This window comes from Lepidochelys kempii, chromosome 3 (genome assembly GCF_965140265.1).
Source record: "Lepidochelys kempii isolate rLepKem1 chromosome 3, rLepKem1.hap2, whole genome shotgun sequence".
NCBI lineage: Eukaryota > Metazoa > Chordata > Testudines > Cheloniidae > Lepidochelys > Lepidochelys kempii.
Window position 1 is genome coordinate 76785300 of NC_133258.1, and position 27506 is coordinate 76812805.

At 41.5% G+C, this 27506-nt stretch overlaps 1 protein-coding gene across 9 annotated transcripts in view; it reads right to left on the reverse strand.

Moving 5' to 3' along the window:
- Positions 1–27506, reverse strand: part of ASCC3 (activating signal cointegrator 1 complex subunit 3) — a 508597-nt gene that overhangs the window by 469947 nt on the left and 11144 nt on the right. For 7 of the 9 annotated variants that reach the window (XM_073336863.1, XM_073336866.1, XM_073336865.1 and 4 more), the window contains exons 2-4: positions 15147–15297; positions 9149–9299; positions 2640–3223 (exon numbers count right to left, since the gene is read on the reverse strand). In XM_073336863.1, the coding sequence (XP_073192964.1) occupies positions 2640–3223; positions 9149–9299; positions 15147–15236 (825 nt within the window). In that variant the 5' untranslated portion in view covers positions 15237–15297. Of the gene's footprint in view, positions 1–2639; positions 3224–9148; positions 9300–15146; positions 15298–27506 lie in introns of those variants that run through there. The other 2 variants (XM_073336864.1, XM_073336867.1) reach the window with 2 other exon arrangements.

Genomic DNA, 27506 nt, shown 5'->3' on the forward strand with positions numbered 1-27506 from the left:
CAGTCGTTGATACTGCTATTCACTCGGTTGACGAAAAAATTCAACGAACGCAGCAGCTAGAGTCAGTATTTGGCTTTCTATATAATATCCACAGCTTGCAAAAGAAAACAGCAAAACAGATAAGAGAATTTTGTATAAAACTGGAGTCGGCATTGACTCATGAAAATTCAAAAGACATTGATGCTACAGATTTGTGTAGCAAGCTTCAGGTTTTTTCAAGACGACTTAAGAAACATTCCACTCCTGAAGAAGTACTCAAGTTTGTTCGTGAAAATGAACTGACAGTTTTCCAAATATTTTTATAGCTCTACACATTCTTTTAACTTTGCCAGTTTCCATAGCTAGTGGGAAACGTAGCCTCTTAAAGTTAAAATTGATAAAAAATATCTGCGTTCAACAACGGTGCAAGAGAGACTTGTTGGACTTGCCACAATGTCAACAGACCATGAAATAGCTGGAAAACTGGATCTAAAAGAACTAGTGACTGAATTTTCAAAACTTAAAGCAAGAAAAGTCATGTTTTAAGAGCACAAAATGTTTTTTTATTCTGAATGTTTTGTAAATACAGGTTAAAGTTCACTGAAGAGTTTTCTTATTTCTTTCTATATTGGATGTGGCGGTAATGGCAGTTAAAGCAGACTAGCGTAATGGATGATTTGGGATTTGTAATAAAAAGATTATAAACATTTTTAATGCATTTTTATTTGAAATCTGACTGATACATCATCTAGCTCTCGTGTACAAATCTATTCTGAAAATTTCGTGTCAGCCTAGATCTGCCCTTGAGGTTTGGGGGTGGGGCCGCCAATTGCAAGGTTTGCCTAGGGCGCCAGTTGCTGGTAGCTAGTCTAGGGCAGCCCCTGGTCCCCTGTCCTTCTTCTGAAAGAGTCACTCCTTCATCCTACTAGCTTCCACCAGTTCCTGGACCACTTTCTAAAGGCGGAAATAGGTAGCAGATTTATAATGGGTCTTTCCGCAGAGCTACCTGCCCCTACTTCCACCTCAAAGCAGATCTCTCTCCTGCATCAGCAGCAAAAAGAGGGTCTGCAACAGGAAGTGTGACCACTAATGCAGAAAAATAATTAAAAGGTAATTTTTTCCACATTTAAAAGTACCAAATGATTTTTTTAAAGTGTAGCTAGAAAGTATAACTGCACTTTAAAATTAATGAACATTTGGAAGTTAAACAAGATCTTTAAAGATAATAAAAATTCGACCTCTCATCTCAAACAGTTGCTTCCTAACAAGACTGTGTAAGTAGACACGTCAGCCATGGGGAACAGTACGGCATCCGCCATAAAAAAAACAGGGTGATACATCAGGGCCTACAGATTTACCCTAATCGTAAGTTCAACTGTAAAAAGTGCAAGTGCACAAAATGTTACAATAACCTATAACAAATGTAAAGGGAATAGGTGCAAAAAAGCCAGACAAAAACTCTACATTAATCCAAACAAAAAAAAGCCTGTTAATATAACCCAAAGTTAAAATCATGTTTTGTAAACAAAAAATGTGGGTCCAAAAATTAATGAACCAAAATTGGTTTGTTGAATATTAGGTCCAATTGCTGGACATGACAAAATGGGCTATTCCACCCATCACTCCTCTTTTAGGTCCTTAAAGAAAAAGACTGTTGGGGAAAAATAAAAAACAAACAGACATAGGCTAGTGAAGAAAGCTTCACCATTACACCCCCACTGTCTCTTGGGACCCCAGGCCTACATCATCCTAATCCTGAGATGTCCTGACCAGACTGGGCCAAAAAGGGGGGCCCAGGTAACATTGCTACCAGCTCCAGCTAAAATCTCAGCCACCACATGGGATCTGACTTTAACAACAGCTACAAGAACAGCTCCAGCCCATTCTTAACTAGGTTCTATTTTCCCCAAAAAATGACAGTTATTGCCATATTTGGTACCATTTAAGAGACTGGACAAGGGGGTTTTCCTTCTAAACATTTTCTCCAGCTAAAGGGAAAGGAACAAGAGATGTTATAAGAATTAAATAAAACATTTCAAATGTTTAAAATAAAAGTGTTAAGTTTTTTCCTTTTTTTCCATCTTTAATAAAAGTTAAAAAGGATGTTCAGTGATGTGTTTGCCATGGTACTAAGCAGTCTGAGGTCTCTGTACACCAAATCACAGACCTGAATACGGTTTAACATTGGACATTGTGTTATGTTAATGCCATCTGCCCATATATTCCATCGAAGTCAATACAACAGTGACCAAAAGAAAACTGTCTCCCTATATAAACAGAAAAAACATTTATACAATGATTTTTCTGCTCCAGTGCACTGCAATATCTTAAACCATTATACAGACTCATGTATAGTGATTTAAGATATTGTGATTTCATTTTTATTAACACAAAGACAAAAACATTGATATCACTCAACTCAGCTATTGCCCCTTGACAGCTGTGACTATAGCTTTAGCAATATGCCAAGTCTCGAAAGCTACCAGAATAGTCACTGCCTTTTACCTTCAAGAAGAAACTTGTCTCTAGCCTGTTAATGCCAAGTGGACATCTTTTTTTTGTATGTGGAAAACTTGAAATAATGAGTAAAAAAGGAAAGTTTGATATCTGTGTCACTTTAAATAAATTCTACTACAGTATTACGAATATAACTACTGTACCTCATTCTGAAGTTCGTCACCACTTTTACTAGACGCAAGCATCGCATATAAAGTGCAGCAGAGATCATCTGTTGTTGGTTCTCCAGGGGTTCCTTTTAGTGATTCATTTAGAAACTTCCCAACCTCATACCACAGAAAAGAATCATCCACTTTTTCCAAGGACTTGTGATCAGAGTTATCGCCATAGCAATTCTGGAAGTGTTCCAAATGGTTATTCAGAAATTTGTTGTAATCTAAGCTTATAGTTTTCTGTTCAGCAGCCTCACCATTTATTGGCAGTTCTTCAGAGTGATCCAGGTCATGCATGTCAAATGAAAATACTATATTTTTACCAAAGAATACTCTGTTACCACCATTTTGCTCTTCAGCAATCTGTATAAGTGCAGTAAGCTGTTCTTCAGTGAAGTAAGAAGCAATCCGGCACGTGGCACTACAGGCGGCAGTAGCAGACGATGATGGAAAGGGCCCAAACGTCTGCCTGATTGCCTTTGTTTCTTCATGACCAACGCACTCCTTCATGTGAAACGTCTTAAAGAGAAAAACAGCTCCACTTTCAATTGCCTCTTGTCCATTTTCAGTTCCTACTGTGCACAAAAACAAAAGAAACTTCACTACCTAAATTCTAACAACTAAAATAATTCTCTTTTACTGCCTATCACATAAATGTATTCAATTTGTTGCTCCAAATAGTGCCATATGAGCAATTAGAGTGACATGAATCTTTAATCTAAGAATAAAACAATAAGAGTAAGTTGTTGCAGGGTTTTACAGTTAGAAAAGGTGTTGTAATAATAAAGCATCTAGATTTTACTCTTTTTAGTTGTACTTTTATTTATTAAGGATTTCTAGGTCTATCATTTTGATACCCTGTATCAGTGGTTCTCGAACTAGGGCCGCTGCTTGTTCAGGGAAAGCCCTCATTGGCCTGCAACGGCGAACAGTGGCCAGTGGGAGCTGCTATCGGCCGAACCTGAGGACGCGGCAGGTAAACTAACCGGCCCGGCCCATCAGGGGCTTTCCCTGAACAAGCGGCGGCCCTAGTTTGAGAACCACTGTCCTATATGAACTTAAAAAAAATAAACCTATTTTCACACCATCAATATTCTTTGTACAAACCAACATTTTTTAAAAATTGGAGAAGTGTTGAGAATGTAAATCAAGTAACCTGACTGAATGTTCTAATTTACTTTAGAACACAAGACAAAGACAAAGCTCTTCTCTGCTACCCTAGCTTGATTCAGCCATTAGGAATTTACTGCATACTGTACAATACATACATTCTAGTTTTAGAACTAATGCAACATCATGTTTATCTGTATCAGTTAATGCTGGATACAGATATTTTTCTATGGACAGAAACAGAAATTTACAGTGTGCTCAAATCAACAAAAGCATAAAGAATATTAATTTTACCATCTATATTTATAAATCAGAGTCAAGAAGAGCTTCTTGGGAACCAAATGCCAAGAGAACCTTTAACTTAGTTGTTGCTGGTTCTGATGATGATTATTTCATTTGCCTTGTTCTTGATTTGTCTCTTTTTACAAGTAATACGTAAATATACTCATTTATAGAGAAATTATGAAATATGTAATTTTGACAGACACTGTATACCCCTAAGTTTTGTTTATTTGCTTACTGCTGTTCTGGGATAAAAACAAAAAACAAAGAAACCCAAAAAATCTTTTGTACTAAATTAGCTTTAATATATCAGGCGCTTTGGGAAGCAAAAGGGCAAACAATGAATTTAATTACATAGTTTCTAATGTAGCTGCTCCCTGGTTACTTTTAATCCTTTTTAAAGTGTTTCATTACCAGACACAGATATCCCAGGAATCCAATGACAAAAAAATATCCATCCACAAACACCTCCTCAAATATTCATGCTTAAGTACAAATCATATTCCTTAAAGTCACCAAGAATATGATCCTGAAACTTTTCAAAGATGTAGAGCAGCTTTTTCGTTCATAGGCTAGAGAGCAATTACTTCTTTGTACCCCAGTAGAACAAATAATGCTGTCAGTCACAGTGCGAGTTAGTTCTGATTAAATATTTCTAAGACAACTCTGAATGCTGATGATTGGCTAACTGTAAGTGATAGCACCTGTGCCTGACTGAAGACATTGGTGTTGAGTTTAAAGCACAGTAGCAGGCCAGCCTGAACTTGTTTCTATACCTAGGATAGAATAAACTAGATCTCTCTTTGCTCTCTAAGCAATGAAACTTGAGTTAATCTAGTCAGCACCAAAATATTGAGAAAATATCCTTAGGAATTCCAACAGGTTTCAATCATATTAATTCTGAGATCTGAGTATATCAACTTTTAACTTCACTTCCTCCTCAGAAAAGCACTGGACATGAAGACAAAAAACCTCAAGAATTGGGATGATGAAGACGACTCAATAACTAGTTCTGTGATGTCACCATCTGTTCACACAAAGAAATTGTTATAGTGTATATAGAGCTGAATAGCCAGGATTTAAAATATTCTTCATCATATATAAGAAGAAAGTAATTACAAATAAATTGATTTTCTGCACAAGGATTTAACGGAGTAGTTTTAGAAGATGCTAAGAAACCTTGAAGTCAATGGTACTCGGCGCCTTTGGAAACATCAGGCCACAACTGAGTAATGAATATTCAAAACAAGCAAGATTACTAATGTTCAAAGTAATTTAAAAAGTTATTTAAATCATTCTTGTTGTTTGATAAGGTAAATTTAATTCAATAAGATGGCTAGATTTAACAAGTTCCACTACTCATTTATGTTGCAAAAATTGGGGAACATGTTTCTGATTTATTTTATCTAAGGCCTGGTCTACACTACGGGGTTAGGTCAAATTTAGCTGAGTTAGGTCGATTTAAAAATGACAGCGTCCACAAACCAACCCTGTTCCGTCAACCAAAAGGGCTCTTAAAATTGACTTCTGTACTACTCCCCAACAAGGGGAGTAGCGCTAAAATTGACCTTGCTGGGTCAAATTTGGGGTAGTGTGGACACAAATCGACAGTATTGGCCTCCAGAAGCTATCCCAGAGTGCTCCATTGTGACCACTCTGGGTAGCACTTAGAACTCTGATGCACTAGCCAGGTACACAGGAAAAGCCCCAGGAACTTTTGAATTTAATATCCTGTTTGGTCAGCGTGGCGAACTCAGCAGCACAGGTGACCATGCAGTCCCCCCAGCATCGTAGAGCATAGAATGTTTCTATGCTCCCCCTATCATCTCCGTCCCTGAGGTTATCGCAGATTAGAAGGCAAAAAAAACCACACTTGCGATGACATTTTCCGAGCTCATGCAGTCCTCCAGCACTGACAGGGCACAGCTTAATACATGGAGACATTAAGTGACAGAGGCCAGGAAAGAATTAAGTGAGCGTGAAGAGCAGAGGCAGGACACGACGCTGAGGCTAATGGGGGAGCAAACGGACATGATGAAGCATCTGTTGGAGCTGCAGGAAAGCCAACAAGAGCACAGACCCCCGCTGCATCCACAAGAACGTATGGGGGGGTGTCGAGGAGGCTCCAGGCACCCAGCCACTCCACTCCAGAGGATGGCCCAAGCAACAGAAGGCTGTCATTCAAAAAGTTTGATTTTTAGCATGGCTACAATAAGCAATGTGGTTTTGTCCTTCCCTCCTCCCCCACCCCACCCAGGCTAACTTGTCCTTTATCTCTCTCTTTTTTTTTTAAATTAATACAGAAAGAATGCAAGGTTTCAAAACAATAGTTACTTTATTTCGAAGGGGGGAGGGTGGTTGGCTTACAGGGAATTAAAATCAACAAAGAGGGTGGGTTTGCATCAAGGAGAAACACACACAACTGTCACACCGAAGCCTGGCCAGTCATGAAACTGGTTTTCAAAGCTTCTCTGATATTCAGCGCACCTTGCTGTGCTCTCCTAACTGCCCTGGTGTCTGGCTGCTCAAAATTGGACACCAGGGGATTTGCCTCAACCTCCCACCCTGCCATAAATGTCTCCCCCTTACTCTCACAGATATTATGGAGCACACAGCAAGTAGCAATAACAATGGGAATGTTGGTTGCGCTGAGGTCTGACCTAGCCAGCAAACAGCGCCAGCAAACTTTTGAACATCCAAAGGCACATTCTACCACCATTCTGAACTTGCTCAGCCTATAGTTGAACTGCTCCTTACTACTGTCCAGGCTTCATGAGCCATGGGAGCAAGGGGTAGGCTGTGGTAGGTGTGACTGCACGGTGCTGCCAGCTGGGAGAGCAGCCTGAGGCAGAAGCCTCCAGCTCGCATGATATTCCAGGAAGGACTGAATCTCCATGAGACAAAACTTAAAGAAAAGAATGACCTCTGGCTCCCATTCGGTGCTCGAAGATGAGGATAGCCATGTCTGTCCAGGAGCCCCAATCTACCTCACTGAGGTCTGCCAGGAGCACCCGGAGACATACGACGGCTATCAGTCCTACTGCACCGACTGCCGTGAAGGCAAGGAGCTGCTGCTGCGTAGCAATGCAGTACCACGTCCGCCAGCAGCAGCCAGGAGATGTATGGTGAGCTGAGCGGGCTCCATGCTTATCGTGGTATGGCATCTGCATGCGTAACCCATGAAAAAAGGCGCAAAATGATTGTCCGCCATTGCTTTCACGGAGCAGGGAGGGGTCTGATTACATGTACCCAAAACCACCCGCGACAATGTTTTTGCCCCATCAGGAATTGGGAGCTGAACCCCGAATTCCAATGGGCATCAGAGACTGCGGGAACCGTGGAATAGCTACGAGCTCTGTCCCTTAGTTTAATAAAGGTATATCTGCAGCCCACCACTTAGCATCCAGACCCACCCCACAGCCCCAGCTCTGCTCCCGCCCCACTCCTCTGACCCGGCGCTCCAGCTGGGGAGTGGGGTTGTGGCAGGGGGGCTTGCCCAGCTCCAGTGCTCCAGCCACGGAGCGGGGCACGGGGGCTTGCCCAGCTCCCACTGCCCGCCAAGCGCTCCTGTCAGAGAGCGGGGCGCGGAGGCTTGCAAGGCCCCACCCCCCACTCTCTCTCTGGTGCACCAGGCAGGCAGAGCAGGGCAAGCCCCATTCCCCAGCGGGAGCACCAGGCAGGTGAAGCGGAGCAAGCCTTAAGCACCAGGTAGGGGGGCGGAGTAGGTGGGGGCACAGGGAGCACATTTTTACAGGTCCCCCCCAATTTTCTGGGGGCCCTGGCCAGCGTGTCATTCCTCCCCTCACAGGGCTGGCTGGAGGAGGGGAAAGTGGCCCTGATCACTCCTACCCCCACCATTGCCTGCCCACTCCAAGTCGGGGCCGACCCGTGTTCCCATCCTCGCTACGCCACTGATACCTGACATCAATTTCTGATAAAGTAAATAGCCCAGTATAGCTGGACTCAGAGGTTACTGGCAAAAACTGACATTGCTTCCCAGACAGAAAGTCACTTTGTATGTCAGCCTGGCCAAGGGTTTTCTTCTTTGGAGCAAAATGTCTCAAACCACAGAAAAGCAGTTTCTTTCTGCAGATGTCATTCAGGCAGTCACGTGCAAGGATGTACGACTCGGATCCCATAGGACTACCAAGGTGATAGGCTGCCATATTTACACATAACAGATTTACGTAGCTTAAGCCCCACCAGTCATATTTACCCTGTGGCTGCTGTTTGAGATTTCTGAAACAGTAACGAGGGAAGAATACAGGAAAATTTAAGCTTACCCCCATCAAACTCAGGGAGATAATCCTTAGCCAAGCATCAACTATGAATGAAACAAACCTACAAAAACATCTCCTTGACCCTCGTGCTGATAAGGGGTGACTAGGAGCTAATGGGGCTCAACTCCACTAATAATGCTAACTGAAATTTTTTCAACAAAAAGTTTTTTTTTAAAAAATAGGGTTTTGTTGAAAACAAATTTTTCCCACATATTTTTTCTCACAAAGTTTTGTTTATTGAAAAATATTCAAAATTTTTGAAATATTTTCATTTTGACAGACTGGGAAATTCCTCTCCCCCACCCCACCGCTTTTAAAAAAAAAAAAAAAAAAAACACAACAAAAACTAAAAACAGTAACTCCACTCCGTCCCCTATACTGGTAAAAGGGGTGGAGAGGCTAGAGGCTTCTTCTCGGTCTCTTGTTTCCTAAGTACCTAGTTTCAGAATGACAAAGTTGTTAAAAAATCCATTCTCTAATATTACAACTATTTCTGCACTGAAGTAGATACCACCAGACTTGTTCTCTTCTCCTTGTTGATGTGCCAAAAGTAACTGTAGCAACTTTTAATTATTGGAGGTTGATTAAAGAGAAGTAAGAGACAGCACTAACAATATGAGAAGCAACAATTCCAGAAAATGGAAAATTAAATCAAAGTTAAAAGACATCCTGAGGCCCCAATTCCAACGTTAGATATGCATGTGTAACTGAGACTAGCTTTAGTTTCCAGGGTATATCTGAGGGAAGAACTGAAGAGTACAAAACATATCAACTTAAAATTTGGTTTTCAGGCTGATGGTATTAGATTACTAACAAATTAAGACTTACCTATTTGTTTTGCAGCCTGTAATATAGTTCTTAAATCTCCAGATACAGACTGTTGTTCTTTCTTGTCCAAACTGTCTTCAACAAATTTTACTATCTTCTTCCATGTAAGCTCGGAGCTCATTAACTGTTTATGTAATTTTGATCTTTTATTCTGAAAAAGAATAGATTAATCAGAGAAAATAAATGTTAGAAATGTGCATTTTGTTTGGAATTAACATGCAGTTCGTAAAAACAAAAGCTAATTGGAGCTGCGGAACCTGTCCTTGTTTTAAACAGCTTCCCTACAAGAATTATGCTTTTATCCTTGAAGATGTACTTACTGGAGTATGGGATGCATCACATATTAAGCAGTCACATTGATACACCACATATTTTTAAAAAGAACAGACAAAGGGGGAATAGTAAGATGTTACCAAAAAGCCCCAAGCTGTTTAAGAGGATGATAGGCATAAGAACACACACACCTAAACAGACCATGGTTCATCTATTGAATTTCTAACAATAACCAAAGCCGAACGCTTCAGGAGGGCATGAAATAATTCCCCTGATCATGCAATTTCATACCGTAAAAGGAAATTCCTTACTGACCCCAGCTGGTCAGTTTATACCTTGAAGCAGAAGGATCAATGACCATATTGTTACAGCAGTTTTTAGACTTCTTCATACCAGTAGAGTGTTCTAAGCTTTAAAATCTTACTAACATTATTTGCCTCAAATGTCTAAGTTCAGTAAATTCCAAAGGTTAATTATATGTTGTAGATAAAGGTTTTATCTGACATTTTAAGATACAAGATGGGATTCTGAATGTAAATACTAGCCGTTCTTCCTGTATTCTTATAACTATTTTTCCAGTTAGTGCGGATGCAGTTCTTTACTGCATACATGAAGCAACCTAACGTATCCACTTTCCCCATGGTACGTATTCCCATTGAAATGGCCCAAAGTGTAAATATTCAGTCCTTTCCCTTCCTATTTGAGTGATACTTACCTGTTCTAAACCCAAACAGCCTCATGTCAGAAACTGGCTGTGTTGTTCCTACTACCCAGCCACCAACACTGGGTCTGAACCCCACTCCCTCACATACACACAAAATGAGAAAATGAAGAGCAACACCAGATTAGCCTCTCTACATCATTCACTAATATTTTTCGATTAAAAAGCTATGTTAAGAGAACATTACGGTTGCAAAGTCAAGCATTCAAAAAGTTTGGAAGTCCCAAACTAATTTGGCCTCCTTGTGCGCATATATGGTGATAGTATGTGATCATGTAATTAAAGACTATTTATAATTTCCCAAAGGAACTTTCCTTATTCAGTGCCCAGGATGGATGGTGCTCACCTAATGAGCTGCCCCCCCCCTTTTTTTTTTTAATTCTCTTTGTTCAATATGTGGTGCTAAGACCTTTTTAATGCACATTATTCAAACTCTGCTCGGAAGACAGATAAGCTCTTCTATAGTACTCATCACTATAGTATGAGAGTTCTTCACAGTATTATTGAATTTAGTTTCTCAGTATTCTTGTGATGAGAAGGGCTATTAATATCCCCATTTTACAGATGGGTGACTGAGGCACAGTGAGATTAAGGTCTAAAGTTTCTATTAGTTTTGTGTCTCCAATTTGAGATGCCTGGAACCTGATTTTTCTGAGTACTTAGCATAATAAAGCATTTTATATAATCAAATCACAGCTGCTTTTGACTTCAGTTGCACCTGTAAGTGCTCCACACGTCCACAAATCAGATCCTTGGAATCTCACATTTGCCAACCAGAACGTGAAGAAAACACAGTGACCGCTTGTGAAAAGTTTGGCTTAAGTGACTTGCCTAGCTTCATATAGGAATTCAGGGGAAGCATTCAATTGTCTTAACCATGAGACCATCCCTTCTCTTCCTGCAGTTCCCTGCCTCATTTGCTACACATCTTCCAACTTCTGCAACCAATGAGGTGGGATCCTACAACTGCCTCTTTCATTACAACCCTTATTCACCCCCAGAGCAGACCCATCCTGTACATTAAATGAAGCAAGGGTCTTGGGGGGTCAGGGGAGAGATTATGTGACCACATAATTAAAGACTGTATCATAATACACAAATGGGCCTGTTACAAAACGCACTGCCTGGAACACCCTCTCGCAGCGAGACCTGGCGTTGCATTGCTCTGCCTCAGTTTTCCCCCTCTTCTGAATCTTGAATAGGGACTTCAAAGTCTCTGTTTCAGTAACACCTTTGTTTGAGCTCATTTATTAAAACACAAAATATTCCAAATCCAAAGATAAACTCCTCAGAGTCCAAGATGACAATGTCCAACAGACTCAGAAATGTAGGCTCTCTGCCAACACCAAGGCTCCTCTCCCATGCTGACCTTCAATAATGTTCAGAGTAAGTTCTTACTAAACACAAGAAAATATAGATTTGCCCCCCTTTCTGGGCACCTCTTCTGCACATTCTTTGCCAATACTCCCAGGCTCTGCAGAGTCCTTACTTGATGTTTTAACCAAGCACCACCTTCCAGGGCTTTCTCCTTAGAGCCTCTTTTGGCCAGCAGGTTCCCATTGCCTCCCCTCCCAGGGGACTCTGGCAGCCTCTCTGTCATAAATATAAAGGGAAGTGTAAACCCCTTTAAAATCCCTCCTGGCCAGAGGAAAAATCCTCTCACCTGTAAAGGGTTAAGAAGCTAAAGGTAACCTCGCTGGCACCTGACCAAAATGACCAATGAGGAGACACGATACTTTCAAAAGCTGGGAGGAGGGAGAGAAACAAAGGGTCTGTGTCTGTCGGTATGCTGCTTTTGCCGGGGATAAAACAGGAATGGAGTCTTAGAACTTTTAGTAAGTAATCTAGCTAGGTATGCGTTAGATTATGATTTCTTTAAATGGCTGAAAAAAGAACTGTGCTGAATAGAATGACTATTTCTGTCTGTGTGTCTTTTTTGTGACTTAAGGTTTTGCCTAGAGGGATTCTCTATGGTTTTGAATCTAATTACCCTGTAAGGTATCTACCACCCTGATTTTACAGGGGGGATTCCTTTACCTCTATTTACTTCTATTTCTATTAAAAGTCTTCTTGTAAGAAAACTGAATGCTTTTTCATTGTTCTCAGATCCAAGGGTTTGGGTCTGTGGTCACCTATGCAAATTGGTGAGGATTTTTACCAAACCTTTCCCAGGAAGTGGGGTGCAAGGGTTGGGAAGATTTTGGGGGGAAAGACGTGTCCAAACTACGTTTCCCAGTAAACCCAGTTAGAGTTTGGTGGTGGCAGTGGATATTCCAAGGACAAAGGATAAAATTAATTTGTACCTTGGGGAAGTTTTAACCTAAGCTGGTAAAAGTAAGCTTAGGAGGAGGTTTTCATGCAGGTCCCCACATCTGTACCCTAGAGTTCAGAGTGGGGGAGGAACCTTGACACTCTCCCAAAAACCATTCCACTGACCCTGCTTCCTGTTCACCTCTCCTTAATGAGAACAGGTTCTTTATAAAGGAACACCTATTCACTTCTTAATAGCATTCAATTAAGGGCCAGAGGCTTGGAGCCAGCCAGCCCTGTTCATTAAAGGGGCAGGCCACCCTGTTACAGGACCAAAATAAGGCTTTTTGTCTGATACATCTTCCCACTGCACCCTCATTCACCTTCCAGACATCAGCCTCTGCCTGTCCCCACACATACATACACACACCACAAGCTCTCCTCCCAGCCCCATTCTCCTGCACTAAGTTCATTGTCACAACCTCCACATCCGGTCCGTCAAGTCCACTCCACAAAGCTGGTTCCTCTCCCAATCTGTCTTCTCCTTACCCCTATCCAGTCCCAGTCCCCCAACCCCAGGCTCCTCAACTGACCTCATTCCTTCTCCACCCTGGCTCCTTGTCCCAGTCCCCTACTTCTCTCACACACCCAGCTTCTCATCCAATCTGTCTCGTCTCTACCCTCTAGCCCCTGTGATCAGCCCCACAGCAGCCCAGAGAAGCAATTCCAAGGAAAGCCTTGCTCAGCTCCCACAGCCCCACTCTAGAACATGCTCAGTGCAGATGTAATCTTTGGAGAATATAGTTGCTGAACTCTAATAAGTCTCTAAAAAGCATGTGCAAATCAAGATTTTTTTTTGAAGGCCCACAACTTGGACAAATTTCACAAGAACAGTAGAAGGCAAATCCCTGACACCATAACGAACCCCCTTCCAAATGTCAAGTGCCTGCTCCAAAGCCTGGAGGTGTTAGAGCTTCTCAAAATAACTTCTTCGAACCAGATCATTATTATGAGCAAATCAATGTCTTTTTCTTTAGTCCCAATTTTCAAATGGACTGAACCATTTTTGCTAAAACTTTGCAAAAAAAAAAATTCAGCATGAGGCAGTGTCACACTGTGGGGTGCAATGCAGATCAGTGAGGGGGTGTGTCACTGCCTGTCCTGTAACCCCAAGTGCCTCAAAATGCTTTGCTGCTACTCTCTTTACTGGACACTTCCAGCCATCATAAAAGAATGCACTGCGTATCTGTCTGATAAGCAGTCCTGGTTCAGCGCTCCAATTTCAGCAGCCTGCTTGTTACACTACTGCCTGATTACCCAAAATCCCCTAGTCCCAAATTTTCTCAAAAGCATGTGCTCTGCAATGTCCAACCCTCTCCTTGACCATTCAGAGATATTAAGGTTTGTTTGTTCCTTTAAAGATACAATACCCAACACTCACTTTTCTTCAACCACAGCACTGGGCTGGTTTATACTGAAAGTAAAACAAGTTTAGTCTCAAAAAGAGGTAAGATTTTAAGAGAGTTTTAAGTATAACGGATAGCGCTAGACATAATTAAACAACTTTTCTAGAGGCTAAGACTTAAAAAAACAAGCTACAGCCTTTGTTCAACATAGTTTCTTTAGCAATCTACTTTCCAGCAAAATGGCTGACCACCCCTCCGGTCAGGATTTCCCTGTCAAGAGTGCTGGGTTCCTTTGTCTTAGGTAAAAGATCACTTGGGGTTCTTTGTCTCTCTTTTATACTCCAGTGCACCTCTGAAATGGATTCTTCTGAAGACTACTTGGGGGAGGAGGTAAAGTTCATTCAAGCTGTGAGGAAAGCAACATGGAGTCTGGTGGCAAAGGAAGTTCCAGACTGGTTTCTTCCCCTGATGGAGTTTGCTAAAATACAGACTGTTTCCTTCAATCTCCTTCCCCCGCAACGATGCTGAAAGGTCATTTCCTCTGCTTGTTGGCTTGATGATCCTGTTTATCATCTATGTAAATTAGATTTCCATTGTCTCTTAATGTACTTTGGAAGTACCTTTAAGGTGGCATTCTTGTCTAGAGTGGGATAGCTTTAGTCCTGCCTGCCAGTCATAATTTGATAACAATTTTCAATGTTTTAATTTGTCCTCTGTACATATGCCGCACAATAATATTAATTTTCAGCATGGTATTAGCTTTCTATTGGTATCTTACATGACACCTTCTAGATACATCAGTGAGTTGGGGCACACTAAACTGGTGAGGCCAACTGAAACTTACCACCAGGTATTAGTGAGCCTCTTGCTGTTTTGGGATGCTGCTAGGGTGACCAGCAGACAACCATCATGAAAAATTTCAACCTGAATGATTTAAGTTTGGTACCACTCATAAGCTACTGAAAACAGGATCTTTATAACGGGAAGCATTGGGCAACCCTCACTAGAGGTGTTGTTACCTGCATCACCTATTTATGAATTCTATTTCCTATCTATCTTCTCTTTTCCCAACTAAATACATGAATATCAGTATTTTTAAGCTTTCCTGAAAGGGAAGACCCCCCACCACCAAAACCATCCCTCATTCTAGCCAAAGTAAATTCAGTCTTGTATGAACATAATGGGATAAGCAGGAAATGCACACGGAATCTATACTTAAATAGTCTTCCTGATCTTCCCATTAAAAAAATAGCAGTTTACCTTAAGGAAACAGAATAAATAGACTCTTACAACATCCACTAGAATTTAAAACAAAAAAACCTAAAAAGATAAAACTTAGTATCTTTACCATTAAGTCACCCAATTCTTCACTATAATCATCTTGTTTAGTGACATTTGAAAAGGAGCGTAAAGCTCCCGTAAGACGAGGTAAGGCCATCTGTTACTCATTCAGTGATCCATACGATGAGAAATTAAGTCACACTCCAACTTGTAGAAACCTAAAAGAGAACAAAAAGAACAAATGAAACTTTGCTGACACTTTAAAAACAAATTAACATAAGCCTACTTTCAAACAGGTAGAAACAGACATTCATTATTTTTGAGCAGGGGTTCTCAAACTTCTTTGTACCATGACCCCCGTTCTGACAACAAAAATTACTACACAACCCCACAAGAGGGGACTGAAGACACAGCCCGAGCCCCGCCACCCCGGGCAGGGGAGCCAAAGCCCAAGGGCTTCAGTCCCAGTGAGGGGCCTGTAACCTGAGCCCTGCCACCCAAGGTTGAAGCCCTTGGGCTTAGGCACCAGGCAGTGGGGCTCTGACTTTGACCCCGGGCCCCAGCAAGTTTAACGCCACCTCTGGCGACCCATTTAAAACAGGGTCCTGACCCACAGTTTGAGAACCGCTATTTTTGAGCACTGAAAACTATGCTAGGGACTTCATGCAAGCAAGCAAAAATAGGGTCCTTTCCTTGACATACACAAACAGGCAAAAGTAAGAAGTATGGAGAAGGAAACAGGAAAATAGATAAAGGGATGGGAACTACAAGGACCATAATAAAATAAGATGATGGGGTTACTCTGGATGGCTGACCCCCCCACCGCACCTACATGAACTAAAGTTACCAGTAATGGATAAGAGCATAAATTATTTCTTTATCACTAACACCACAAAAGGTATTACAGTAAATCTATGTGACTAACATAGTGACAAACAAAGAATTACTATCTATTTAGGAATTCATTTTCAATCAGGAAGTTCTGGCAGATTTCAGTTCATTCAGCTGTTTCCAGCAATGTAAAAGAGAGCTTCACCATTGAACTGTTGCTCTCTTGTATCTTCTTCCTTGGAAATGACTCCACAATTTTTAAACAGACAATCAAGGGATCACACAAAGTAATTTTAAAAAGTGTCATTTTTACTCAAACTGAGGTTCACAATATTCACCCTTCCAAACTCTTAAGAAAAAGGAAAAACAAAATGTTACTGCACAACTAGAAAGAATGCCTCAAGCTACATTCACTTACACACATGAAAACACACCTCTGTTTTTCTGTAGCACCGTCTCCACAGTGTCTCAGGAACACCATTTTTTATATTAGATCAGTGGTAGCATTAATAGAATTTTAAAAGCAAATCTAAAACAATATCCATCTCTTATGACTAGTAATTGTGGTTGCAGGCATTGGATTGAAGGAGCATTTACAATGTGATGTGTGGATTCATATCTATATATTTAAATTCCCCATTTTATAATCCCATCTTCAAGCTCCTTCAATCCAATGCCTGCAACCACAATTACTAGTCATAAGAGATGGATATTGTTTTAGATTTGCTTTTAAAATTCTATTAATGCTACCACTGATCTAATAGTCTGCACACAACAATCCTTCCAAACATGTTTAAAGAGCCATTCAGATTTTTTTAAAAAACTTTATTTAAAAAATAGTCTAGAAACAGAGCAGCAAGAGTGATAAAGTGAATTTGCATTATTTTTATTAGTCGTGCATTATCTTGCAATAATAAATAGTACTTTTCTTTTGGTACTGGTAGTTTTCCAAGTCTCCTTAACATTCATCAATGTTTTACAGCTTCATCTACATTTTTGTCATCAGTCTTACAGTTCAGTCTGAAAGTAAATCCAAGTGTAATGTTCAAAAATTATCACATTACAGACAAAAGGAGAAATGCCATCAAATTCACTATAAGGTCTCTCCTCCCTCGGCCAACTAGTATTTCAGGCAACAAACAAGTTCGATGAAAAACACTATTTTGGGATGTGCCCTAACTCATCAACCTTGCACAAATTCCAAGTATGAAATTAGTTAAGAGCAATGAAAGCATAAGACACTGGAAATGAGGAAGAGCCTTTCACCTCTAATTCAAACCCTGGCCGAGGCCACCAAAAGATATAATCTGTTAGATGTTTAGTGACTTACATAAATTAGTCATCTCAACATAGCTCCTAGTGAAAAGGTATTCTCATCACTAAAACCATCATTACAAATACCATACATTAGCTAACAACCAGTGTTTCCCCAAACTTTTGAAAAAAAACTGAGTGCCCACTTCAGAAAAATAAACCTGTTGCATCCGAAAGTGCTAAAGGAGCTAGCGGATGTGATTGCAGAGCCATTGGCCATTATCTTTGAAAACTCATGGCGATCAGGGGAAGTCCCAGACGACTGGAAAAAGGCTAATGTAGTGCCCATCTTTAAAAGAGGGAAGGAGGAGGATCGTGGGAACTACAGGCCAGTCAGCCTCACCTCAGTCCCTGGAAAAATCAGGCAGCAGGTCCTCAAGGAATCAATTCTGAAGCACTTACACAAGAGGAAAGTGAAGTGATCAGGAACAGTCAGCATGGATTCACCAAGGGCAAGTCATGCCTGATTAATCTAATTGCCTTCTATGACAAGATAACTAGCTCTGTGGATGAAGGGAAAGCAGTGGACATGTTGTTCCTTGACTTTAGCAAAGCTTTTGACATGGTCTCCCACAGTATTCTTGCCAGCAAGTTAAAGAAGTATGGGCTGGATGAATGGACTATAAGGTGGATAGAAAGCTGGCTAGATCGTCGGGTTCAACACATAGCGATCAATGGCTCCATGTCTAGTTGGCAGCCGGTATCAAGTGGAGTGCCCCAAGGGTCGGTCCTGGGGCCGGTCTTGTTCAATATCTTCATAAATGATCTGGAGGATGGTGTGGATTGCACCCTCAGCAAGTTTGCAGATGACACTAAACTGGTAGGAGAGGTAGATACGCTGGAGGGTAGGAATAGGATACAGAGGGCCCTAGACAAATTGGAGGATTGGGCCAAAAGAATTCTGATGAAGTTCAACAAGGACAAGTGCAGAGTCCTGCACTTAGGATGGAAGAATCCCATACACCACTACAGATTAGGGACCGAATGGCTCGGCAGCAGTTCTGCAGAAAAGGACCTAGGGGTTACAGTGGACGAGAAGCTGGATAGGAGTCAGCAATGTGCCCTTGTTGCCAAGAAGGCCAATGGCATTTTGGGATGCATAAGTAGGGGCATTGCCAGCAAATTGAGGGACGTGATCATTCCCCTCTATTCGACACTGGTGAGGCCTCATCTGGAGTACTGTGTCCAGTTTTGGGCCCCACACTACAAGAAGGATTTGGAAAAATTGGAAAGAGTCCAGCGGAGGGCAACAAAAATGATTAGGGGTCTGGAACACATGAGTCATGAGGAGAGGCTGAGGGAACTGGGGATGTTTAGTCTACGGAAGAGAAGAATGAGGGGGGATTTGATAGCTGCTTTCAACTACCTGAAAGGGGGTTCCAAAGAGGATGGATCTAGACTGTTCTCAGTGGTACCAGATGACAGAATAAGGAGTAATGGTCTCAAGTTGCAGTGGGGGAGATTTAGGTTGGATATTAGGAAAAACTTTTTCACTAGGAGGGGGGTGAAACACTGGAATGCGTTACCTAGGGAGGTGATGGAATGTCCTTCCTTAGATATTTTTAAGGTCAGGCTTGACAAAGCCCTGGCTGGGATGATTTAATTGGGGATTGGTCCTGCTTTGAGCAGGGGTTGGACTAGATGACCTCCTGAGGTCCCTTCCAATCCTGATATTCTATTATTCTATTAACCCATTGTACCCCTCAGCCTCCCATCCCATCCTCACCATGTGTTAGTGTGACACTGGCAGACCAGGTGCCAACTCATGCCAAGATCCCCATGTCTCCACTGAACACTTACAAATACCTAGCTGGTCAGCCAGTCTGACTCACCTGTGTATTAGTATTATTAAAATAGGTATTAGAGGAATAAAAATGTGCTTAGTGTTTAGACTTTATTGAATGCTTTAAGTTCTTGCATACATTAATCTCACATATAACATCTGTATCCCATACTGTACTGTAATATTTAACCATTTGTATTGTAAGCCTTTATAACTGTGTAAGTCACCAGACAGGAGAGAATGATTAGTGTGAAATATTAGTCTCCAACAGAAGTTGTTACGCTACTGTCTGACAAGGAAGGCCCAACCATACCAGAAGGAATAGAGTGAAACATTAAAAGGGACAAAATACTTTGTTGTTTACTCTCCTCACCTCCATGGAGATGTGATGAGACTTACCCATCAACAGAGTTTGCAATTTGAAGTGGAAAGGGAAAAAGAAATAACAGGAGGAACTGGATCTTTATGCTGTGTGGACTTTATGGGACAAGGATCACTAGGCATAAGCAAAAGATGTCCAGTGCTTAGCCCGGGTTAGCCCTAAAGGACACAAAGAGCTTGCTTATTATAGAAGTTTCTATTACTTTTGAAATTTAAGACTAGAACTCATTTGTGTATGTGTACCTCTGCGAACTTTGTAAATAACTCATTTCCTTTTCCTATATAATCACTCTCTAGATAGTTTATTAAAGGATTGGCTATAGGATTTGGCTTTGCTGTAGATCTAAAGTGCTACTTACCTGTGGAAAAAAGAAAAGGAGTACTTATGGCACCTTAGAGACTAACAAATTTATTTGAGCATAAGCTTTTGTGAGCTACAGCTCACTTCATCGGATGCATTCAGTGGAAAATACAGTGAGGAGATTTATATACATAGAGAACATGAAACAATGGATGTTACCATACACACTGTAACCAGAGTGATCACTTAAGGTGAGCTATTACCAGCAGGAGAGTGGGGGCGGGGGGGAGAAATAATGTAGTGATAATCAAGGTGGGCCATTTCTGGCAGTTGACAAGAACGTCTGAAGAACGGGGGGGGCGGGGAGAGAATAAACATGGGGAAATAGTTTTACTTTGTGCAATGACCCATCCACTCCCAGTCTCTATTCAAGCCTAAGTTAATTGTATCCAGTTTGCAAATTAATTCTAATTCAGCAGTCTCTCCTTGGAGTCTGTTTTCAAAGTTTTTGAAGAATTGCAACTTTTAGGTCTCTAATCGAGTGACCAGAGAGATTGAAGAGTTCTCCAACTGGTTTTTGGACGTTGTAATTCTTGACGACTGATTTGTGTCCATTTATTCTTTTACGTAGAGACTGTCCAGTTTCACCAATGTACATGGCAGGGGGGCATTGCTGGCACATGATGGCATATATCACATTGGTAAATGTGCAGGTGAATGAGCCTCTGATAGTGTGGCTGATGTGATTAGGCCCTATGATGGTGTCTGCAGAATAGACATGTGGACACAGTTGGCAACGGGCTTTGTTGCAAGGATAGGTTCCTGGGTTAGTGGTTCTGTTGTGTGGTGTGGGGCTGCTGGTGAGTATTTGCTTCAGGTTGGGGGAGGGGGGCGTCTGTAAGCAAGGACTGGCCTGTCTCCCAAGATTTGTGAGAATGATGGGTCGTCCTTCAGGATAGGTTGTAGATCCTTGATGATGAGTTGGAAAGGTTTTAGTTGGGAGCTGAAGGTGATGGCTAGTGGCGTTCTGTTATTTTCTTTGTTGGGCCTGTCCTGTAGTAGGTGACTTCTGGGTACTCTTCTGGCTCTGTCAATCTGTTTCTTCGCTTCAGTAGGTGGGTATTGTAGTTGTAATTATGCTCAAATAAATTTGTTAGTCTCTAAGGTGCCACAAGTATTCCTTTTCTTTTTGCAAATACAGACTAACACGGCTGCTACTCTGTAACCTGTGGAAGTGACTGGTCCTTTGGGACTGGGAGTAACCTGAATATTACTGTGATACTTGGTATAAGGGACCACCTACCACAAACATAAGCTTACCTGGGTGGCAAGACAGATTACCCAAGGGTACTCCTTATTTAGGCTGTTAGTGCCTGAGGAGTTTACACTTGATAATTGGTTAATGAAATCTAAGTATAGAGCGCTCAGCCAATTTGGGGTTTGTGCCAAGGTTCTTGACAGTCTGCCCTTTGGATGGTACTCCTGCTCTTGAGCCACTGCAGGACAGCTTGACAGTTGGGTGATGCCATCTTAACATTTTCACCTTCCACACACAAATCCCTAACTAGTCCTTCACACTACTTCCGCACTTTGGAAAATGGAGTTGTCCATCTTTGCAATATGATGCTCTCTCTCCTTTCTTATTCTTACATGCTATAATGAACAGTTAAAGGTCAGGAGTACTTGTGGCACCTTAGAGACTAACCAATTTATTTGAGCATGAGCTTTCGTGAGCTACAGCTCACTTCATCGGATGCATGCCGTGGAAACTGTAGCAGACTTTATATATACACAGAGAATATGAAAAAATACCTCCTCCCACCCCACTGTCCAGCTGGTAATAGCTTATCTAAAGTGATCATCAGGTGGGCCATTTTCAGCACAAATCCAGGTTTTCTCACCCTCCACCCCCCCACACAGATTCACTCTCCTGCTGGTGATAGCCCATCCAAAGTGACAACTCTTTACACAATGTGCATGATAATAAAGTTGGGCCATTTCCTGCACAAAGCTTTCTTAAAAAAATAAATAAATGCTGAGATTCTGCAGAACAACTGATAGATGAATGTATTCTCTCTCTCTTCATCATGCAGTCCTTCCCCTCCCAAGGACTTTGGGAAACAGTCTTAATTCTACGGTCTCTCTGACACCATCTAACATATAGACTTATAAGGATAGTTAAGTTTCCCTCCAGACAGCCTCCAAAACAAGTCAAAGCTTATTGACAAGTTAGTCACTGGTCAGGTGTTGTGCAGGTATCAGTAATTTAACCTTATTCTGGAGGACTCACTTATAAAGATGCAAGAGTAAAATTCACATTTTAAATTTTAAGCTCTTTCAGACAGTTACTGTTTTATTTTATGTTTGTACAGTGACAAGCACGGAGAACCCCATGCTGAATGAGGCTTCTGGGTGCTACTGTAACAAATAATAATATTAAGTGAAGAAACAACTGGTTTCAATTACTTTGTTTAAAAGTCACCATTTGACATGAAGTTGACTACATATTCTGTTACACATTTTAAATCTTAATGTTACTGGAGGCAGCATGCTTTATGACAAGGAACTGAAACTTGTTCCTTAATTTGTTATGTTACCACAAAAAAGTCACTTACCTACTCGACACTTGATTTTCTATATCTGTAAAACAAGGGATTCAGGGAGCTTTGTAAAGCTCTGTGAAATGTACAGATGAAGTCTGAGTACTTTAAATTTTACTATACTTATTTTTAAAATACATGTGATTTTTCCTTTGAAAATTTTTAAGAAGGGGGGAAGCCACAACAGAAGATTACAATCTTAACTACGATCAGCACCAGGCAGGAAACCTGTCAGGCTTTGCTGATTTAAAGGTAAGCCTGGACCATAATTTTATCAGGCTATTATCCTTAAAGAAAAATGAAATTCAGGTAGATTTCATTATAGTGGATCAAATTTTCATCTTTATTTCCCTCCCACTTCTGCCTTTTCCTCAAATAGCACTTTCCTCCTTTGCCCCTACTCGTGTGTCTCAGTCTATGGAAAACTGTATTTTTGACTCTTGTGTATTTCTGAACCACAGAAGGCAAACTATTTGACCAGTATAGACAATTAATACAGTGTAAATTGAAACAATTTCTTAAACATTAAAAATGCATATTTATATTTCAGTGCGTGAAAAACTTGCAGGTAAGTTATGGTAAATTCAAGTCTTTCTTTACTTGAAAATGATGAGCCTCTCCTAAATATTAAGATTACAACACAAATAGATGAAATTAAGTGTAAAGCAAGGCAATTCACAGGTAGAGTTTAGACTACGTCAACTCAGTCCCACTGTCCTAGCTATTGCAAAACATGACATGACGCACCCTAAAGTGATTTTGAGTTAAGAACAGAAAATCAAGGATTATGCTACAAGTCAAGCTTTTTGTTTATCTTATTTGTGATAATTCTAAACATATTTAATTTCCAATTTTACTGTGTAGGTCTGTAGTGTAGACCTAGCCTAATGGTGAAAGCCTGGCTCCAGTGAAGTTAAGGAAGAGAGGCTTTAAAACTGATTTCAATGGGGCCAGGATTTAACCCTAAATAAGCACTTCTGCTATTTCCACGTTTTCTGTTGTTGTCTTCCCCCTCTCATTGAGTAATGAGCCTACCCTGTCCTTGCTCTTCCTCTTGCTTCTAATGTATTTGTAGAATATTTTCTTGTTACCCTTTATGTCTCTAGCTAATCTAATTTTGTGCCTTGGCCTTTCTAATTTTGTCCCTACATACTTGTGTTATTTGTTTATATTCATCCTTTGTAATTTGACCTAGTTTGCACTTTTTGTAGGACTCTTGATTTTTAGATCATAGAAGATCTCTTAGTAAGCCAGGGTGATCTCTTGCCATACTTCCTATCTTTCCTACACAGTGGGATAGTTTGCTCTTCTGCCCTTAATAATGTCTCTTTGAAAAACTGCCAGCTGTCTTCAATTGTTTTTTCCCTTAGACTTGCTTCCCATGGGATCTTACCTACCAACTCCCTGAGTTTGCTCAAGTCTGCTTTTTTGAAATCCACTGTCTTTATTTTGCTGTTCTCCCTCCTACCATTCCTTAGAATCATGATCATTTCATGTTTCAGAGGAACAGCCGTGTTAGTCTGTATTCGCAAAAAGAAAAGGAGTACTTGTGGCACCTTAGAGACTAACCAATTTATTTGAGCATGAGCTTTCGTGAGCTACAGCTCACTTCATCAGATGTTTACCGTGGAAACTGCAGCAGACTTTATATACACACAGAAATCATGAAACAATACCTCCTCCCACCCCACTGTCCTGCTGGTAATAGCTTATCTAAAGTGATCAACAGGTGGGCCATTTCCAGCACAAATCCAGGTTTTCTCACCCTCCACCCCCCCACACAAATTCACTCTCCTGCTGGTGCTAACCCATCCAAAGTGACAACTCTTTACATAATCAAGTCGGGCTATTTCCTGCATAGATCAAGGTTTTCTCACATCCCCCCCACCCCCATACACACACAAACTCACTCTCCTGCTGGTAATAGCTCATCTAAACTGACCATTCTCCAGGTTTAAATCCAAGTTAAACCAGAACATCTGGGGGGGGGGGGGGGGTAGGAAAAAACAAGAGGAAACAGGCTACCTTGCATAATGACTTAGCCACTCCCAGTCTCTATTTAAGCCTAAATTAATAGTATCCAATTTGCAAATGAATTCCAATTCAGCAGTTTCTCGCTGGAGTCTGGATTTGAAGTTTTTTTGTTTTAAGATAGCGACCTTCATGTCTGTGATTGCGTGACCAGAGAGATTGAAGTGTTCTCCGACTGGTTTATGAATGTTATAATTCTTGACATCTGATTTGTGTCCATTTATTCTTTTACGTAGAGACTGTCCAGTTTGACCAATGTACATGGCAGAGGGGCATTGCTGGCACATGATGGCATAGATCACATTGGTGGATGTGCAGGTGAACGAGCCTCTGATAGTGTGGCTGATGTTATTAGGCCCTGTGATGGTGTCCCCTGAATAGATATGTGGGCACAATTGGCAACGGGCTTTGTTGCAAGGATAAGTTCCTGGGTTAGTGGTTCTGTTGTGTGGTATGTGGTTGTTGGTGAGTATTTGCTTCAGGTTGCGGGGCTGTCTGTAGGCAAGGACTGGCCTGTCTCCCAAGACTTGTGAGAGTGTTGGGTCATCCTTTAGGATAGGTTGTAGATCCTTAATAATGCGTTGGAGGGGTTTTAGTTGGGGGCTGAAGGTGACGGCTAGTGGCGTTCTGTTATTTTCTTTGTTAGGCCTGTCCTGTAGTCCTGTCCTGAAATCATGTAGATTTCATGATCACTTTCACCCAAGCTGCCTTCCACTTTCACATTCTCAACCAGTTCCTCCATATTAGTCAAAATCAAATCTAGTACAGCCCCTCCCCAGTAGCTTTCTCCACCTTCTGAAATAAAAACAAACTGTCTCCAATACATTTCAAGAACTTGTTGGATATCCTGTGCCCTGCTATGTTATTTTCCCAACCAATGTCTGAGTAGTTGAAGTCCCTCATCACCATCGAGTCCTGTGCTCTGGATGCTTTTGTTAGTTGTTTTTAAAAAGTCTCAGCCACCTCTTCTTCCTGGTTAGGTGATCTGTAGTAGACCCCTATCATGACATCACCCTTGTTTTTCACCCCTTTTATCCTTACCCAGAGACTTTCAACAAGTCGGTCTCCTATTTCCATCTCAACGTCAGTTCAAGTGTATACATCTTTAATATATAAAGCAACACCTCCTCCCTTTTTTCCCTGCCTGTCCTTCCTGAGAAAGCTGTACCCTTCTACACCAATATTCCAATCATGCATATTATCCCATCAAGTTCTGTGACGACAACTATGTCATAGTTGTGTTTGTTTACTGGCATTTCAAATTCTTCCTGCTTATTCCCCATACATCTTGCATTACTATAGAGACATCTAAGATACTGATTTGATTCCCCCCATTAGTTCTGTCTTCCTTATCCCTGCTATAACAGCCCATGTTCCCCCAAATTCTGACCCTTCTCCCAGGTCTCCATGTTTTGGCTTATCTGTGGGCTTTGGTCACCTGCCCCCTTCGAACCTAGTTTTAAAGCCCTCCTCACTAGATTAGCCAGTCTGTATCCAAATACATTCTTCCCCTTCCATGATAGGTGAACCCCATCTCTGCTTAGCAGTCCTTCTTGGAACAGCATCCTGTGGTCAAGAAAGCCAAACCTCTCCTGGCAACACCATCCACGCAGCCAGGCATTCACCTCCAGGATACATCTGTCTCTGCCTGGGCCCCTACCCTTTACTGGAAGGATTGAAGAGACCACCACCTGCACTCCCATCTCCTTCACCCTTACTCCCAGAGCCCTGTAGTCAGTTCTGATCTGCTGAGGATCAGACCTTGCAGTATCATTAGTGCTCAAATGGATGAGTATCACTGGGTAGTACTCAGAGGGCCAGACGATCCTCGACAACCTCTCCGTAATGTCTCAGATACAGGCCCCTGGCAGGAAACATACCTCCCAGGATGCCATATTAGGGCAACAGATGGGTGCCTCCGTCCCACTCAGAAGAGAGTCACCAAACACCACTACCCTATATTTCCTCCTGGGTGTGGTGGCTGCGATCCTCCCAGCTGTGGGGGTACATGGCTTCTCCTCCTCCACTTTTCTGGGTGATTCCTCATCACTCACTGCCAGGGCAGCACATCTGTTTTCCATCACCATGGTGGGTGGGTTGGGAGTAGGGGTGGAGCACTGCCTGCTGCCAGAAGTAACCAGAAGCCAGTGTCCCCTTTGAGACAGAGCCATATCCTTCTCCCCTGGTGGTGTGACAACAGTCCTCTGTAGCTGGATAGCTTCCTCGGCCTTGGATGTTTCCATGTGACTGCTCTCGAGGAATTCCTTATGGGCACAGATGCTCCTCAGCCTAGCCACCTCCTCCTGTAGCTTTCCCACCTGCTTTCTGAGAGATTCCACCAGCAGGCATCTTCCACACTGGATGGTCCCCCGCAGCCTGGCTTTCTGAGAGTGGGAAACATATCCTAACTACGATGGGGTTTTTTAGATTAGGCCAATCATAAGCTTGTTTAAATGATAGGCACTCAAAACATTTCACATAAACTAGCAAACACCTGCTTTATGGGGCAATATCTGGTCATTTCCCATAAATCAGACTGAAACCTGTAACCTTGAAGTGAAAAATTACTTTGTATTCCCCTCCCCCATACCCTGAGCTATTCAGTCCTCTTGCTGCCCTTGATATTTCACTTCTCACACTATTAAGAGGTTATGCAAATATGTATATTCTGAAACAGAACTTGACACACTGTCCAAAACTATGTATTACAGCCAGTGACTACTATTGGACTACTATACATGGAACGAAGGCAGTTCAGAAAACAACCTGAAATAACTGATAGGCTGAACAAAGCAACCAGATGAGATGGCAAAAATAACAAGGTGGTGTGTGCCCACAGTTTGCCACTTGAGTTCAGTCTTGGGGCCACTTCTTCTGAGTGATGATCTTCAGGTGTGCCCAAGGCATGGAATAGGCACAATTTTATGTGTGTATATATATCAAAACAGGTTATTGTAAAGTCTCAAGCACTTTTTAAAGAGAATACTGGTTTTCTCAGTCTACTTCATAGTAAACAGTTGTTCAGATAATAAAAAATCACCACCAAAACACACATCTTTGTGACAGTACCATGGGAATAGCCAAGAATTAATTAAAACTTTTGGAGAGCATCACAGATTTTAAAAACGCCATCACAGCACTGAATATCACAAACATATTACTATAATAAGCTACAGCAATATTTCC